The 19,064-nt window shown below is 36.6% G+C and overlaps 1 protein-coding gene across 1 annotated transcript in view; it reads right to left on the reverse strand.

Annotated features, from left to right (window-relative positions):
* Positions 1-19,064, reverse strand: part of DNAH12 (dynein axonemal heavy chain 12) — a 229,191-nt gene that overhangs the window by 125,681 nt on the left and 84,446 nt on the right. Inside the window, exons 19-21 of the mRNA XM_060021479.1 lie at positions 5,912-6,097; positions 5,087-5,287; positions 1,956-2,150 (exon numbers count right to left, since the gene is read on the reverse strand). Coding sequence (XP_059877462.1) covers positions 1,956-2,150; positions 5,087-5,287; positions 5,912-6,097 — 582 coding nt within the window. The remainder of the gene's footprint in view (positions 1-1,955; positions 2,151-5,086; positions 5,288-5,911; positions 6,098-19,064) is intronic.

Genomic DNA, 19,064 nt, shown 5'->3' on the forward strand with positions numbered 1-19,064 from the left:
TTATCCTGTATGGGACTCTCTGTGCTTCCTGGACTTGGGTGGCTATTTCCTTTTCCATGTTAGGGAAGTTTACGACTATAATCTCTTCAAATATTTTCTGGGGTCCTTTCTCTCTTCTCCCTCTGGGACCCCTATAATGTGAATGTTGTTGCATTTAATGTTGTCCCAGAAGTCTCTTAGGCTGTCTTCATTGCTTTTCATTCTTTTTTCTTTATTCTGTTCGGCAGCAGTGAATTCCGCCATTCTGTCTTCCAGGTCACTTATCCATTCTTCTGCCTCAGTTATTCTGTTATTGATTCCTTCTAGTGTATTTTTCATTTCAGTTATGTATTGTTCATCTCTGTTTCTTTGTTCTTTAATTCTTCTAGATCTTTGTTATACATTTCTTGCATCTTCTCGATCTTTGCCTCCATTCTTTTTCTGAGGTCCTGGATCATCTTCACTATCATTATTCTGAATTCTTTTTCTGGAAGGTTGCCTATCTCCATTTTCATTTAGTTGTTTTTCTGGGGTTTTATCTTGTTCCTTCATCTGTTACATAGCCCTTCTGCCTTTTCATCTTGTCTATCTTTCTGTGAATGTGGTTTTTGTTCCACAGGCTGCAGGATTGTAGCTCTTCTTGCTTCTGCGTGCTGCCAGTTTTTACATGGCCATCAAGCTAAGAATTATTTTTACACTCTTAAAAGGTTCAAAAATTAAAAGAAGAATAACATTTCATGGTACATGAAAATGTCAGTTGTCCATAAACAGTTTTGATGTAGCATGGACATATCCATTCAGTTACATATTGTCTTTGGCTGCCTTCTTACTACAACAACAGCAGAATTGAGTAGTTACAAAAAGCACTGTACCTCTCACAAAGCCTAAAATATTTACCATGTCGCCCTTTGCAGGAAAAAACTGCTGACTTCTGTTCTATAAGAAATAATGTCTTACAAAGGTTCTAAAGTCAACATGTAAGGGAAATCCTTGCAACTCATAAATTTCAGTACTATTGACTCTCAACAGTTCAGCACAGCTAGTTTTTCTTTTTTTTTTTTCTTTTCTTTTTGGTTGCATTGGGTCTTCATTGTTGTGTGTGGGTGGTGAGCAGGAGATCCTCTTGTTGTGGAACTCAGGCTCTAGGTGCGTGGGCTTCAGTAGTTGTGGCTCGCAGGCTCTATAGTGCAGGCTCAGTAGTTGTGGTGCACGGGCTTAACTGCTCTGCAGCATATAGGATCTTCCTGGACCAGGGATCCAACCCATGTCCCCTACATTGGCAGGCAGATTCTTAACCACTGTGCCACCAGGGAAGTCCCCAGCACAGCTACTTTTTCATCCAGCATTGAAACAAATCGTTATTTCTTAAGTTGAATACCAGATTAAAAAGTGGATATATATATCTATGAACTTTGTATACTATGTGTATGAAAAATACATGGTCTGTCTTTCAACATTAAAATCGCACTCAACAAGGTGCTATACTCACTAGGAGAGAGACATAGCAAGTGAAACCAACTGAGAGAATTGCTGACTCTTTTTCCCATCACCCCCAAGCATATAGAGTCATTGAGTAGAAACTCAGGTGAATCACATGCACTACTCATTCGTTTGTATTCATTCTCTCTCTGTCTGTCTCTGTCTGTCTCTCTCTCCCACCCTCTTGCTTTCTTCATTTTATTTTATTTTACTATTTATTTTTATAAGAGGGATCACTGAGTATACATAGTAGAAGCCAAGTGAGTTAAATGAATGTTTGAAGCAGCTCCACTATACATATTAAAGAGTTATGAGTAGTGTAGCTTATGAATTGAAAAGTAAAATTATCTATGCTTTCTTATATTTTTCTGAGCTCTCCAGTTTGTATACAATGAGCAGGTTTTATTTTTGTACTTGGAAAAAAAGCCAAATGCTTTCTGTAATAGCCAAAAATAAAGATTCCCCTTTATTTGAAACAGAGAAAAGAAACACTTCACCTTTGGATCTTTTGCACAAAACTTCATGATATCTCTCCAATGTCTGTCTACTGTCTGAAACTGACGCCCTTCTTCTGGCATCTGTTGCATGATATCCTCAGAACAAAAAATGGGCTCCAAGTACAGCCAATGAGCTTGTACTTTTAACCATTCATCAATTGTTTCTTGTATTCGAATCAAACGGTCCTCCCAGGCCTTAATGAAAAGCATAGTATTCTAAGTTCCAGTTATTAAAGAAAACCCATAAATTATAGCAAGGAATATGTATTTTAAATTTATTATTATTTTTGAATCAATGCAAAACAGCTCATAGTCACTTATAGTGTCTCACATGGGCTTTGAAAAGCTCTAGGAGGTCTGAAGTTTTCCTAAATCATTGGAACTCACAATTGCAAATGACTGTAGTTATTTAGACCAATTTCCTAATCTCTAGGTGAACTGTCCCATGTCCAAAAAGCATACAGGAATACATCCTGCTCTACACCAGTAGCTATCAACCTAGGGGCTATTTTGCCCCCACCCCAAAGGACATTTGACAATGTCTGGAGGCATTTTCATTTGTCACAACTGGTGGGGTGAGATTTCTACTAATATCTAGTGGATAGAGGCCGTGGACACTGCTAAACTTCCTACAATATACAGGACAGCCCCCACAACAAAGAATTATCTAGCCCCAAATGTCATTAGAACCAGGTTGAGAAACCGTGCTGTACATCAATGCATTTGGGGGAAAAAGTCTTCCTTATTGTCACAGATCTCCTAGAATCCATAAGGTATTTCATTAGCCAAAGATCATTCATATAAGCTCTTTGTTTCTTAAATATATGGCCTAAGGTCCTATATATCAAGAGATTGGCCTCATATTTTTGTTTTAAAAGCTCTAAGAGAGGTTTCAAACTTGTATTGTAAATTCTCCTTTGTTAAACAAGAAATATCTGCAAAAGCATAACTTCTTACCAGGAAAGGGTAGGTCAGCCTGATTCAAGGGAAAATGTGCAGCTTCATGTCTTTTTGGAAGAACACAACTGTTTGTCTTCTCCAAATATTGAAAGCCAAGGTGTCCTATAAATACACTCTTTATGCTTAAATTAAAATCAAACTGCCTTTTATGAATTCCAGGTTTGTCATTTATTAGCTGTGTGAACTTGGGTAACTTACCTATCCCTCTATGCCTTGGTTCCCTTAACTATGACTACTGATAATAACAGTGCCTACCTTGAGGGTCTGCTATGGGGATTAAATGGGTTAATAAATGTAAAACCCCTAGAGTAGTATCTGGCACACATTTAGAAGTCAATAAATATCAGGGGAAAAATCCACTTGTTGTTGATCTTTTCCCCATTTTATATAGTCTCCAGTTTGAATTTTGATACTACCTATAAAACTATTAGTTATTATAATTTATTTGCTTTGTGTACTTACCCACATCAACTATAAGGACATTAAATAATCTTACAGTCTCAAATATCATTTGTTTTTGTCAAGTGGACAATATTTCATTAATTATTCTAAAAGACCCTCAAGTTATTTGTTCCCAAATATAAAGTATAGTATACAGAACTTCACTACAAGTTATGAGAATATAGCATGAACTGTTGGTAGGAATGTAAATTGATACAGAAGAGTATGGAGGTTCCTTAAAAAACTAAAAGTAGAACTACCATACAACCCAGAAATCCCACTACTGGGCATATACCCTGAGAAAACCACAATTCAAAAAGAGTCATGTACCACAATATTCATTGCAGCTCTATTTACAATAGCCAGGACATGGAAGCAACCTAAGTGTCCACTGACAAATGAATGTGTAAAGAAGATGTGGCACATATATACAATGGAATATTACTCAGCCATAAAAAGAAATGAAACTGAGTTTTTTGTAGTGAGGTGGATGGACCTAGAGACTGTCATACAGAGTGAAGTAAGTCAGAAAGAGAAAAACAAATACCGTATGCTAACACATATATATGGAATCAAAAAAAAAAAAGAAAAGAAAAAATGATTCTGAAGAACCCAGGGGCAGGACAGGAATAAAGACACAGAGGTAGAGAATGGACTTGAGGACACAGGGAGGGGGAACGGTAAGCTGGGATGAAGTGAGAGAGTGGCATGGACATATATACACTATTAAATGTAAAACAGGTAGCTAGTGGGAAACAGCCACATAGCACAGGGAGTTTTGTGCTTTGTGTCCACCTAGAGGGATGGAATAGGGAGGGTGGGAGGGAGATGCAAGAGGGAGGATATATGGAAACATATGTATATATATAACTGATTCATTTTGTTGTAAAGCAGAAACTAACACACCATTGTAAAGCAATTATAATCCAATAAAGATGTTTAAAAAAAAGAAAGAAGATTAGCATCAACTTGAAACAATCTTTAAATGAGAATTTATTCATTGCCCTTTGAAGAAAATATTTCTTTTAATTCAGAGTGTAAAATTCATGTTTTGTCTTATCAGCTATTGAATTGTATAAAGAAAATAAGAAGTGTCCAAAGTCTATTTTGTTTTATAATATAACACTCCTGCATAAACTCAAAATTATTATATTCGTTCTTTCACTTTAATACCATTTCCTTATAGCACCACCGTGTTGAAAATTTATTTCTTCTTTTCTCCTCCATGTTCAACACCATTTTCCTGCCCCACATCCACTAAATAATGACAGCAGATATTCTTTAACTGCTCAGCCAACCATTCTGAACAATTATATTTATTAAAATAACCAGATTGATTTTCTGCCTATAAGAAAAGATATTTTGAAAACTTTATGCTTCTCGGTCAAAGCTTATGTCAATAAAATACTCAATAAAGTGAAAAAAAAAAGAATATAGCATGAAACAGGGTCTAGGCTGTCTACAGTTAGATTAAATGATACAGTTTTCCTTCCAAATCTATCACTGTCATTGGAGAAGATTTTTCTTAATAAAAATATAATTTGTTCTTTTAAAAATCATTACAGTTAATGGCTCATCTGTTCTATATATTTTCACATTAATTTTAAGTTATCTATTTCTATATTTCACCAAAGCCATCCAACAAACTGACTTATTTTCACAAGAGCATATATGTAATAAGATTGCAGTTTTTATAAATGACCAGGAGTTGACTATCATATTTAACATACCTTGATCTCCTTTTCAAATGGTTTGATGAAAGGTGAGCTTCTCATTGTCTGTGTTTTTATAATTTGATCATCAAGGAGAGCCTGAATCTCGTCTACTGAAGAAAGAATACAGACTCCAGTATCACGATATAGACTTATATGAAAAGCAATATCATCCCAAGTTCGCATCATTGTATGCATGGATTTCTCTAATGAAAATTCCTAAATGAGAAAAAGAAGAAAGAATTTGGTGCATTACACAGCAATTTTTGTAAGGTAATCTGCAACTGTCTGTAAGTTAGAAAAGTTTTAAAACAATTAAAAAATTCCTATGGAAAATGACAATGTAGTTTTTAAAAATTCACTTGCTCTGAAAACTACTGCTGTCAGTATTAAAACAGACAGCAGAATGAAAGACCTGATGGATTTTCCCTGAAGTGGCTTTTCTGCAGTCTATAGTCTGAAGATGTTTTCAGTGTATTCTGAGAACACTAGATGGCCTCACTTACTCTGCTAGAATACACACACATCACATGCCACACACACATGCATCTATTTCCATTCTTAATGGAACAATTATATATCAAGACTAGCATATCATCCATGCATATCAGAATGTGGCAGAATTAACAAGAGGTCAAAGGAACCATTTCTACTCTGGATTCAGGACAAGGAAATCATAGAGAAGCAGACACTTTGTGGGGAAAAATAAGAGTGGTCTTCCACCACTTTACCCCATCTCCTCCCACTGCTAGCCAGTACTATACATTCAACCACAACAAAAACTATGATTATATGATTAACAAACTCATCAAATAAAGTATTTCAGTTGATCTTCATATTTACCTTGCTTGCACCCGCACTTATAGCTTCAAATTTTTCCAAGTATGGTGTAAGGTTTAATTTTAAAACTTTCCTCATTGTAGTTCCAGAGTCTGGAGTTAAATCATAGCCTACAATTTCTGATAACTGCTTCCAGTGACGTGTTCTCATTCCTGGATTGCATAGGATGGAGACAGTAGGGATGTATTCCTAATGGTGAAAATAGAAACAATAATGAGTCACTCATTTGAATTCCATACACATACACTTGAAATTAGGTAATATACTTAATGAGTCCAATCAAAATCCCAATTAGATTTGGAAGGGGAGAAAAAGTAACAAAATTATTCTAAAGTTCATCTGCACAAATAAACATGTAGAAATAGCCAGGAAAACTATGAGAGTAAGAAAAAGGGGGGATATAAATGTTCTATAAGATATTAAAGTACATGATAAAACTACAGTAATTAAAACTGTCATATTATTATTATGGAAACACAAAGTTAAGTTTATTCTATATATTACATGGAGAAAAATACAGTATAACACAACATAATACAATATATAGTTATAAATACACACACAAAACATAAATGGGAAAAAGCTTGCAACAAAATGCCAAAATGTAACTGTTTGGAAATAAAAATTAAATATTCAGCAAAAACACTTAGTTCATCACTTTTGATACTGACATTAGAACACTTCCTTTAAAATCAGGAACAAGATAAGCATACCCATTATTAATACTTCTAATCAACACTATATTGAGTGTCTCAGCCACTGAGATAATAAAAATAAATAAAAGATACGGGGGAGGAGGGGGATCAAGATGCCAGTTGCAAGACCCTGAATTCACCTCCTCCTATGAGCACAGCACCAAATTACAACTACTTTATACAGCAACTATGTATGAGAATGACCTGAAGAGTAGCAGAAAAGATTTTCCACAATGACAGATATAAAGAAGGAGTGACAATAAGATGGGTAGGGGAATGGAGATGCAATCTTGTCAGGAGCCAAACTCTAAGGTTGGTGACACACAAATGAAAAGGACATCACCACTGCAGAGGTCCTCTCCGAGGAGCAAGGGGTCTGAGACCCATGTTGGCCTTCCCATCCTGGAGGTCTTGCACTGGGAAGACAAGCCCCCAGAACGTCTGGCTTTGAAAAACAGTGGGGATTCCATTCAGGAGAGATGGAGGGCTGTAGGAAAAAGACTCCACTCTTAAAGGGCACAGGCAAAATCTCACACGGTCCAAGTCCCAGCAAAAAGGCAGTAGTTTGAAAGTCACCTGTGTCAGACCCACTTGCTGATCTTGGAGAGACTACCAGAGAGGCAGGAGGCCTCTGGGATTCCCCCTGTGGATGGAGATGCTGGTGGCAGCCATTTTGGGGATCTTGTTCTATTTGACTGACTCCAGCACTGGCAAGCACCACTTAGAAATCCTCCCTCTAGCCTATTAGTGCTGGGGGTTTGCCCTGTGCACCAGAGGGCCCACAGCAATTCTGCACCACCAGGCCACATAGTCAAATGCACAGGGATCCTGCCCCACCCACCTGTGGTCCCAAAGAGGGTGCACTGCCCAGCTACACAGTCAGCCTCACCAGGAGACTGCCCTGCCCACCAGGGCACCCACAACAACTGCATGAGTCAGAGCATCACAGCCAGACAGGCCAAGGGCCAGCCCCACCAACCAATATGCCCTCAACAGTTAGCTCTTCCACAACACAGGGAGCATGCAGCATGAATAGAGGACACCCCTGGAGCATAAAGTCTAGTAGCCAGGAGGGAGTGCGCTGCTGAGCTCATAGGATGTCTCCTATATAATGTCACTTCTCCAAGATCAAGAGACATAACAGTCCTATCCAATATATAGAAATAAACATAGGGAATTAGGTAAAATGAGGAGGCAAGAGGAATATGTTCCAAACAAAGGAACAAGACAAAAGCTCAGAAAAATAACTAAATTAAATGTAAATAAGCAATCTACTCAATAAAGAGTTCAAGGTAATAATCATAAAGATGCTCACTGAACTCAGAAGAATGGATGAACACAGAATTTTAACTAAGAGTTAGAAAATATAAAGAAGAACAAATCAGAGCTGAATAATACATTAACTGAAATGAAAAATACACTAGAAGGAATCTACAGCAGATAGAATAATATAGAAGAAAGGATCAGTGATCTGGAGGACAGAGTGGTAGACATAATCCAAGCTGAACAGAAAAAAAGAAAAAAGAATTTTAAAAAATGAGGATAGTTTAAGAGACTTCTGAGACAATATCAGGTGTACTCACTTTCATGTTATTGGGGTCCCAGAAGGGGAAAATTGAGAGAAAGGAGCAGAGAACCTACCTGAGGAAACATTAGCTGAAAACTTCCCTAACCTAGAGAAGGAAACAAACATCCTGCTCTAGGAAGCACAGAGAATCCCAAACAAGATGAACCTAAACAGGTACCCACTGAGACACATTATAATTAAAATGACAAAAATTAAAGATAAAGAGAGAACCTGAAAAGCAGCAAGAGAAAAGCAACTAGTTATGTACTGTATAAGGGAACTCCCATAAAACTATCAGCAGACTTTTCAGCAGGAACTTTGCAGGCCAGAAGGAAGTGGAACAATATATTCAAAATGATGAAAGGAAAAAACTACAACCAAGAATACTTTACCTGGCAAGGTTATCTTTCAGATTTATCTTTATCTCTGAAGGAGAGACAAAGAGTTTTACAGATAAGCAAAAAGCAAAAAGAGTTTATCACCATCAAACAGACCTTACAAGAAGTGTTAAAGGGACTTCTTAAAGGAAAAGGAAGAGGCCAAAACCAGAAATTAAAAAATATGAAAGGAAAAATCTCACTGGTAAAGGCAAACATAGAGTAAAAATAGTGGATTGACCACTTATAAATCTAGTAGGAATGTTAAAAGACAAAAGTAGTAAAAATCATCTATATCCACAATAGTAGTTATGGCAAAAATTAAAAGATGTAAAATATGATATCAAAAGCATAAAACATTTGGAGGGTTAGTAAAAATGTAAGGTGTTCAAACTTAAGAAATCAACTTAAAATAGACACCTATTTGTTGTTATATATGAACTTCCTGGTAACCACAAACCAAAAACATATAACAGATACACACAAAAAGAGAGAATCATTGGGTCACCAAAAAACTCAAGTAGAAAATTTAAAAATACCTTGAGACAAATGAAAACATAACATTCCAAAATCTATGGGACACAGTAAAAGCAGTTCTAAGAGGAAAGGTTATAGCAAACAAGCCCACCTCAGGAAATAAGAAAATTCTCAAACAATCTAACCTTACCCTGAAGGAACTAGGAGAAGAAAAACAAACAAAACCCAAAGATAGTAGAAGGAAGGAAATAATAAAGACCAGAGTGGAAATAAATAAAATAGAAACTAAAAAGAAAAGATCAGTGAAACTAGGAGCTGGTACTTTTAAAAGATATACAAAATTGATAAACCTTTAACCAGACTCATTAAGAAAAATAAAAAAGAGGGCCAAATAAATAAAATCAGAAAGAGAAGTTACAACTGACACCATTGAAATACAAAGGATCATAAGAGACGACACAAAAAATTATACACCACTAAAATAAACAACCTAGAAAAAAATTAATAAATTCCTAGAAATGTAAAATCTTCCAAGACTGAATCAGGAAAAAACAGAAAATACAAATAGACTGATTACCAGGAATGAAATTGAATTAATAATAAAAAATGCCTAAAAAACAAAAGTCCAGGCCAGATGGCTTCACAGGTGAATTCTATCAAACAGTTAAAGAAGGACTGCCTTTGCTGAAACTATTCCAAAAAATTTGCTGAGAAAGGAATGCTTCCAAATTCATACTACAAGATCAGCACCACCTGGATACCAAAATCAAAGACAACACAAAAAAAGAAAATTATAGGCAAACATCACTGATAAACATAGATGCAAAAATCCTCAACAAAATATTAGCAAACTGAATTCAGCAATTAATTAAAAGAATCATACATCATGATCAAGTGGGATTTATCCCAAGGATGCATAGATGGTTCAATATCTGCAAATCAATCAATGTGATATACCATATTAAAGAATACAAATCATATGATTATCTCAATAGATGCAGAAAAAGCTTTTGACAAAATTCGACATCTTTTTATAATAAAAAGTCTCAACAAAGTGGGTACAGAGGGATCAAACCTCAACATATTAAAGGTCATATGACAGGCCCACAGATAACATCATACTCAATGGTGAAGAGCTGAAAACATTTCCTCTAAGTTCAGGAACAAGACAAGGCTGCTCATTCTCACTGCTTTTATTCAATATAGTATTGGAAGTCCTAGCCTCAGCAATCAGACAAGAAAAAGAAAAGGAATCTAAATTGAAACAGAAGGGATAAAACTGTCACTATTTGCAGATGACATGATAATGACATAGAAAATCCTAAACATGCCACCAATAAACTACTAGAACTCATCAATGAATTCAGTAAAGTTACAGGATACCAAATTAACAGAAATAGGTTGCATTTCTATACACTAACAATGAACTATCAGGAAGAGAATTTAAGAAAATAACCCCACTTATGATCATATAAAAAAGAATAAAATCCCTGAGAATAAATCTAATTAAGGAGGTAAAAGACCTGGATTCATAAAACTACAAGACACTGAGAAAAGAAATTGAAGACAACACAAACAGGTGGAAAGATATACCATGCTCACAGATTTGAAGAATTAATATTGTTTAAATAACTATACCCTCCAAGGCAATCTAGATTTAATGCAATCCCTATCAAAATACCAACAGCATTTTTCACAGAACTAGAACAAATAATTCTAAAATTTGTATGAAGATACAAAAGATCTTGAAGAGCTAAAACAATCTTGAGAAGGAAGAACAAAGGTGAAGGTATCAGCGTTTCCCTGGTGGCACAGTGGTTAAGAGTCTGCCTGCCAATGCAGAGGACATGAGTTCAAGCCCTGGTCTAGGAAAATCCCACATGCCATGGAGCAACTAAGCCCATGTGCCACAACTCCTGAAGCCCGCATGCCTAGAGCCTGTGTTCCCCAACAAGAGAAGCCACGGCAATGAGAAGCCCACACACCGCAATGAAGAGTAACCCCTGCTTGCCACAACTAGAGAAAGCCTGCATGCAGTAACGGCGACCAAAAAAAAAAACGCAGCCAAAAATACAAAAAAAAAAAAAAAAGTTCCCTGATTTCAAACTATACTACAATGATACAGTAATCAAAACAATATTATACTGGCACAAAAACAGACACATAGATCAATGGATCAGGATAGAGAGCCCAGAAAAATAAACCCACACACTTCTGATCAATTAATCTATATTTAATAAGCGACTTGTATCTAGAATATATAAAGAATTTGTACAACTGAATAAAAAGAGGTAAATAACCCAATTTAAAAATGGGCAAAGGATCTGAACACACACTTCTCCATAGAAAACATAGAAATGGCCAATATGCATATGAAAAGATGCTCAGCATCATTAGTTATCAGGTAAATGCAAATCAAAACCACAATGAGACACCTCTTCACACACATTGGGATGACCATAATCAAAAAGACGGACAGGGCTTCCCTGGTGGTGCAGTGGTTGAGAGTCTGCCTGCCAATGCAGGGGACAAGGGTTCGTGCCCCGGTCCAGAGGGATCCCACATGCCACAGAGTGGCTGGTCCTATGAGCCAGGGCCGCTGAGCCTGCGCATCCAGAGCCTGTGCTCCGCAACGGTAGAGGCCACAACAGTGAGAGGCCCGCGTACCGCAAAAAAAAAAAAAAAAAAAAAAAGATGGACAATAACAATTTGGCAAGGATGTGGACAAACTGAAACCCCCATGCATTGCAAGTGGGAACAGTGCAGCCACTTTGGAAGACAGTCTGCAGTTCCTCAAAAAGTTAAACATAGAATTACCATGAGACCCTGCAATGCCACTTCTACATATACACCCAAATCAAGTGAAACACAAAAATTTTTACATAAGTACTCATAGCAACATTACTCATAATGGCTAAAAAGTAGAAACAACACAAATGTCCATTAAGTGATGAATGGATAAACAAAATGTGGTATATCCATATAATGGAATATTATTTATCAATAAAGACGAATGGGGACTTCCCTGGCAGTCCAGTGGTTCAGATTCCGCACTCCCAATGCAGAAAGCCCAGGCTCAATCCCTGATCAGGGAACTAGATCCCACATGCCGCAACTAAGACCTGGTGCAGCCAAATAAATATTAAAAAAAAAAAAAAAAGAATGGAGTATGAGGCATATTACCACATGGGTTAACCTTGAAAACATGCTAGGGAGAAAGAAGTCATTCACCAAGACCATATAACAACATGATTCCATTTATATGAAATGTCTAGAATCGATAAATCCATAGAGACAGAAAATAGAATCATAGGACACCAGGGCCTGGGAGGAGGAGGGAATGGACAGTGACTACTAATGGTCATGGGCTTACTTTTTGGAGTAAGGAAGTTATTCTAAAATTAGATAGTGGTGATGATCACACAACTCTGTGAATATTCTAAGAAACCACTGAACTACATAATTTAAAAGGTGAACTTTTATATTTTATATAAGGTGAATTATATCTCAATAAATCTATCATTAAAAATTCAAGCCAATAACAAAGAAAAAACAGTAAACTAATGATAAAATAATAAGTACATAACAATTTTTATTCAGAAGTGAAAGCAATCAACCGGATAGCCTCGTCCACCAGAGGGCAGACAGCAGAAGCAAGAACTACAATCCTGTAGCCTGTGGAATGAAAACCACATTCACAGAAAGATAGACAAAATGTAAAGGCAGAGGACCATTTACCAGATGAAGGAAAAGATAAAACCCCAGAAAAACAACTAAATGAAGTGGAGATAAGCCACCTTCCAGAAAAAGAATTCAGAATAATGATAGTGAAGATGATCAAGGACCTCGGAAAATGAATGGAGGCAAAGATCGAAAAGATGAAAGAAATGTTTAACAAAGATCTAGAAGAATTAAAGAACAAACACCTACAAGAATTAAAGAACAAACAGAGATGAACAATACAATAACCGAAATGAAAAATGCACTAGAAAGGGGCTTCCCTGTTTGGCACAGTGGTTAAGAATCCGCCTGCCAATGCAGGGGACATGGGTTCGAGCCCTGGTCTGGGAAGATCCCACATGCCATGGAGCAACTAAGCCCATGAACCACAACTACTGAGCCTGCACTCTAGAGCTCACGTGCCAAAGCTACTAAAGCCCTCACGCATAGAGCCCATGCTCCGCAAAAAAAGAAGCCACCGCAATGAGAAGGCCGTGCACTGCAATGAAGAGTAGCCCCCGCTCGCCACAACTGGAGAAGGCCCGTGCAGCAATGAAGACCCAACTCAGACAAAAATAAATAAATAAAATAAATATATTTTTTTAAATGCACTAGAAGGAATGAATAGCAGAATAATTGATGCAGAAGAATGGATAAATGACCTGGAAGACAGAATAGTAAATTCAGTGCCATGGAACAGAATAAAGAAGAAAAAATGAAAAGAAATGAAGACAGTCTAAGAGACCTCTGGGACAACATTAAATGCACCAACATTTGCATTATAGGGGTACCAGAAGGAGAAGAGAGAGAGAAAGGACCTGAGAAAATATTTGAAGAGATTATAGTTGAAAACTTCCCTAATATGGTAAAGGAAATAAACACCCAATTCCAGGAAGTGCAGAGAGTCCCAGGCAGGATAAACCCAGGAGAAACATGCTGAGACACATAGTAATCAAACTGACCAAAATGAAAGACAAAGAAAAATTATTAAAAACAAAAAGGGAAAAACAACAAATAACATACAAGGGAACTCCCATGAGGTTAAAACCTGATATCTCAGCAGAAACCCTACAAGCCAGAAGGGAGTGGCATGATATATTTAAAGTGATGAAAGGGAAGAACCTACAACCAAGATTACTATACCCAGCAAGGATCTCATTCAGATTCAACAGAGAAATCAAAAGCTTTACAGACAAGCAAAAGCTAAGGGAATTCAGCACCACCAAACCACCTCTATAATAAATGTTTAAGGAACTTCTCTAAGTGGGAAACACAAGAGAAGCAAAGGACCTACAAAAACAAACCCAAAACAACTAAGAAAATGGTAATAGGAACATACATATCAATAACTTAAATGTGAATGGATTAAATGTTCCAACCAAAAGACACAGGCTCGCTGAATGGATACAAAAAAAAGACCCGTATATATATGCTCTCTACAAGAGACCCCCTTCAGACCTAGGGACACATACAGACTGAAAGTGAGGGAATGGAAAAAGAAATTCCATGCAAATGGAAATCAAAAGAAAGGTGGAGTAGCAATACTCATATCAGATAAAATAGACTTTAAAATAAAGAACGTTACAAGAGACAAAGAAGGACACTACATAATGATCAAGGGAACAATCAAAGAAGACATAGCAATTATAAATATATATGCACCCAACACAGGAGCACCTCAATACATAAGGCAAATGCTAATAGCTATAAAGAGGAAATTGACAGTAACACGATAATAGTGGGGGATTTTAACACCTCACTTACACCAATGGACAGATCATCCAGACAGACAATTAATAAGGAAACACAAGCTTTAAATGACACAACAGACCAGATAGATTGAATTGATATTTATAGGACATTCCATCCAAAAATGGCAGATTACGCTTTCTTCTCAAGTGCACATGGATCATTCCCCAAGATAGATCACATCTTGGGTCACATATCAAGCCTTGATAAATCTAAGAAAACTGAAATCATATCAAGCATCTTTTCTGACCACAATACTATGAAATTAGAAATCAATTGCAGGGGAAAAAATGTAAAAAACACAAACACGTGGAGGTTAAACAATACGTTACTAAATAACCAAGAGATCACTGAAAAAATCAAAGAGGAAATCAAAATACCTAGAGACAAATGACAATGAAAACATGACCATCTAAAACCTATGGGATGCAGCAAAAGCAGTTCTAAGAGGGAAGTAAAAAGCAGTTCTAAGAGGGAAGAAACAAGAAAAATCTCAAATAAGCAATGTAACCTTACACCTAAAGGAACTAGAGAAAGAAGAACAAACCAACCCAAAGTAAGTTGAATGAAAGAAATCATAAAGATAAGAGAAGAAATAAATGAAATAGAAACAAAGAAAACAATAGCAAAGATCAACAAAACTAAAAACTGGGTATTTGAGAAGATAAACAAAATTGATAAACCTTTAGCCAGACTCATCAAGAAAAAGAGGGAGAGGACTCAAATCAATAAAATTAGAAATGAAAAAAGAGAAGTTACAACAGACACCGCAGAAATACAAAGCATCCTAAGCATCTACTACAAGCAATTCTATGCCAATAAAATGGACAACCTGGAAAAAATGGACAAATTCTTAGAAAGATATAACCCTCCAAGACTGAACCAGGAAGAAATAGAAAATATGAACAGACCAGTCACAAGTAATGAAATTGAAACTGTGATTAAAAATCTTCCAACAAAAAGAAGTCCAGGACCAGATGGCTTCCCAGGTGAATTCTATCGAACATTTAGAAAAGAGCTAACACCCATCCTTCTCAAAGTCTTCCAAAAAATTGCTGAGGAAGGAACACTCCCAAACTCATTCTACGAGGCCACCATCACTCTGATACCAAAACCAGACAAAGATACTACAAAAAAAGAAAATTACAGACCAATATCACTGATGAATATACATGCAAAAATCCTGAACAAAACACTAGCAAACAGAATCCAACAACACATTAAAAGGATCATACACCATGATCAAGTGGGGTTTATCCCAGGGATGCAAGGATTCTTCAATATATGCAAATCAATCTATGTGATAAACCATCTTAACAAATTAAAGGAGAAAAACAATATGATCATTTCAATAGATGCAGAAAAAGCTTTTGACAAAATTCAACACCCATTTATAATAAAACCCCCCTGAAAATAGGCATAGAGGGACCTTACCTCAACATAATAAAGGCCATATATGACAAACCCACAGCCAACATCATTCTCAATGGTGAAAATCTGAAGAAACCATTTCCTTTAAGATCAGGAACAGGACAAGGTTGTCCACTCTCACCAGTATTCTTCAAAATAGTTTTGGAAGTTTTAGCCACAGCAATCAGATAACAAAAATAAATAAAAGGAATCCAAATCAGAAAAGATGATTTAAATCTGCCACTGTTTGCAGATGACATGATACTATACATAGAGAATCCTAAAGATGCTACCAGAAAACTACTAGAGCAAATCAATGTATTTGGTAAGTAGCAGGATACAAAATTAATGCACAGAAACCTCTTGCATTCCTATACACTAATGATGAAAAATCTGAAAGAGAAGTTCAGGAAACACTCCCATTTACCACTACAAGAAAAAGAATAAAATACCTAGGAATAAACCTACCTATGGAGAAAAAAGACCTGTATACAGAAAACTATGACACTGATGAAAGAAATTAAAGATGCTACAAACGGATGGAGAGATATACTGTGTTCTTGGACTGGAAAAATCAACATTGTGAAAATGACTATACTACCCAAAGCAATCTACAGATTCAATGCAATCCCTATCAAACTACCAATGGCATTGTTCACAGAACTGGAACAAAAAACTTCACAATTTGTATGGAAACACAGAAGACCTCAAATAGCCAAAGCAATCTTGAGACAGAAAAATGGAGCTGGAGAAATCAGGCTCCCTGACTTCAGATTATACTACAAAGCTACAGTAAACAAGACAGTATGGTACTGGCACAAAAAGAGAAATATAGATCAGTGGAACACGATAGAAAGCCCAGAGATAAACCCACACACATAAGGTCACCTTACCTTTGATAAAGCAGGCAAGAGTATACAATGGAGGAAAGACAGTCTCTTCAATAAGTGGTGCTGGGAAAACGGGACAGCTACATGTAAAAGAATGAAACTAGAACACTCCCTAACACCATACACAAAAATAAACTCCAAATGGATTAAAGACCTAAATGTAAGGCCAGACACTATCAAACTTTTGGAGGAAAACATAGGCAGAGCACTCTATGACATAAATCATAGCAAGATCCTTTTAGACCACCTCCTAGAGAAATGGAAATAAAAACAAAAATAAACAAATGGGACCTCATGAAACTTCAAAGCTTTTGCACAGCAAAGGAAACCATAAACAAGACGAAAAGACAACCCTCAGAATGGGAGAAAATATTTGCAAATGAAGCAAATTACAGAGGATTAATCTCCAAAATTTACAAGCAGCTCATGCAGCTCAATATCAAAAAAACAAACAACCCAATACAAAAATGGGCAGAAGACCTAAATAGACATTTCTCCAAAGAAGATATACAGATTGCCAACAAACACATGAAAGAACGCTCAACATCACTAATCATTAGAGAAATGCAAATCAAAACTACAATGAGGTATCACCTCACACCAGTCAGAATGGCCATCATCAAAAATTCGACAAACAATAAATGCTGAAGAGGGTGTGGAGAAAAGGGAACCCTCTTGCACTCTTGGTAGGAATGTAAATTGATACAGCCACTATTGAGAATAGTATGGAGGTTCCTTAAAAAACTCAAAATAGAACTACCATACGACCCAGCAATCCCACTACTGGGCATATACCCTGAGAAAACCATAATTCAAAAAGAGTCATGTACCAAAATGTTCACTGCAGCTCAATTTACAATAGCCATCGACATGGAAGCAACCTAAGTGTCTATCAACAGATGAATGGGTAAAGAAGATGTGGCACATATATACAATGGAATATTACTCAGCCATAAAAAGAAATGAAACTGAGTTATTTGTAGTGAGGTGGATGGACCTAGAGTCTGTCATACAGAGTGATTAAGTCAGAAAGAGAAAAACAAATACCATATGCTAAAACATATATATGGAATCTAGGGGGGAAAAAAGGTTCTGAAGAACCTAGGGGCAGGACAGGAATAAAGATGCAGACGTAGAGAATGGACTTGAAGACTCGGGGAGGGGGAAGGGTAAGCAGGGATGAAGTGAGAGAGTGGCATGGACTTATATATACTACCAAATGTAAAACAGATAGCTAGTGGGAAGCAGCCGCATAGCACAGGGAGATCAGCTCCTCTGTACTTTGTGACCACCTAGAGGGGTGGGATAGGGAGGGTGGGAGGGAGACACAAGAGGGAAGAGATATGGGAATATATGCATATATATAGCTGATTCACTTTGTTATAAAGCAGAAACTAACACACCATTGTAAAGCAATTATACTCCAATAACGATGTTTAAAAAAAGGATCATACACCATGATCAAGTGGGATTTATCCCAGGGATGCAAGGATTCTTCAACATACACAAATCAATGAATGTGATACACCATATTAACAAATTGAAGAATAAAAACCATATATGATCGGGCTTCCCTGGTGGCGCAGTGGTTGAGAGTCCGCCTGCCGATGCAGGGGACACGGGTTCATGCCCCGGTCCGGGAAGATCCCACGTGCCGCGGAGCGGCTGGGCGCGTGAGCCATTGTTGCTAGGCCTGCGCATCCGGAGCCTGTGCTCCGCAACAGGAGAGGCCACAACAGTGAGAGGCCCGCGTACCGAAAAAAAAAAAAAAAAAAAAAGACCGAAGGCTTAAATGTTAACAATAAACTATAACTAAATCCCTAGCTAGGCTGATTAAGAAAAAAGAGAGAAAATTTAAATTATTGATATTTGGAATGAAAAAGGAGTTATCCCTATAGATTCCACCGACATTAAAAGATAATAAATAAATATTATGAGCAACTTTATGGCAATAAATTTAACAACTTTAGAAAATGGAAAAATTCCTTGAAAAATACAATTTACCAAAATTGACACAAAATTAACACAAATCTGAATATTCCTATATCTATTTTAAAAATTAAAACTGTTTTCAAAATCCTTCCCATGAAGCTCCAGGTCAATGGTTTCACTAGCAAACGTTTCTCTAAAATATTTAAGAAAGAGATAATAACAATTTTATACAAAACTCTTTTGGAAAATAGAGATAAAATTTCCCATTTGTTTCATAAGGCCAACATAATCCTGATAGCAAAATCTGACAAAGATATTACAAGAAAAGAAAATTAAGAC

The sequence above is a fragment of the Delphinus delphis genome, chromosome 10, assembly GCF_949987515.2.
Source record: "Delphinus delphis chromosome 10, mDelDel1.2, whole genome shotgun sequence".
In the NCBI taxonomy this organism is placed as follows: Eukaryota; Metazoa; Chordata; class Mammalia; order Artiodactyla; family Delphinidae; genus Delphinus; species Delphinus delphis.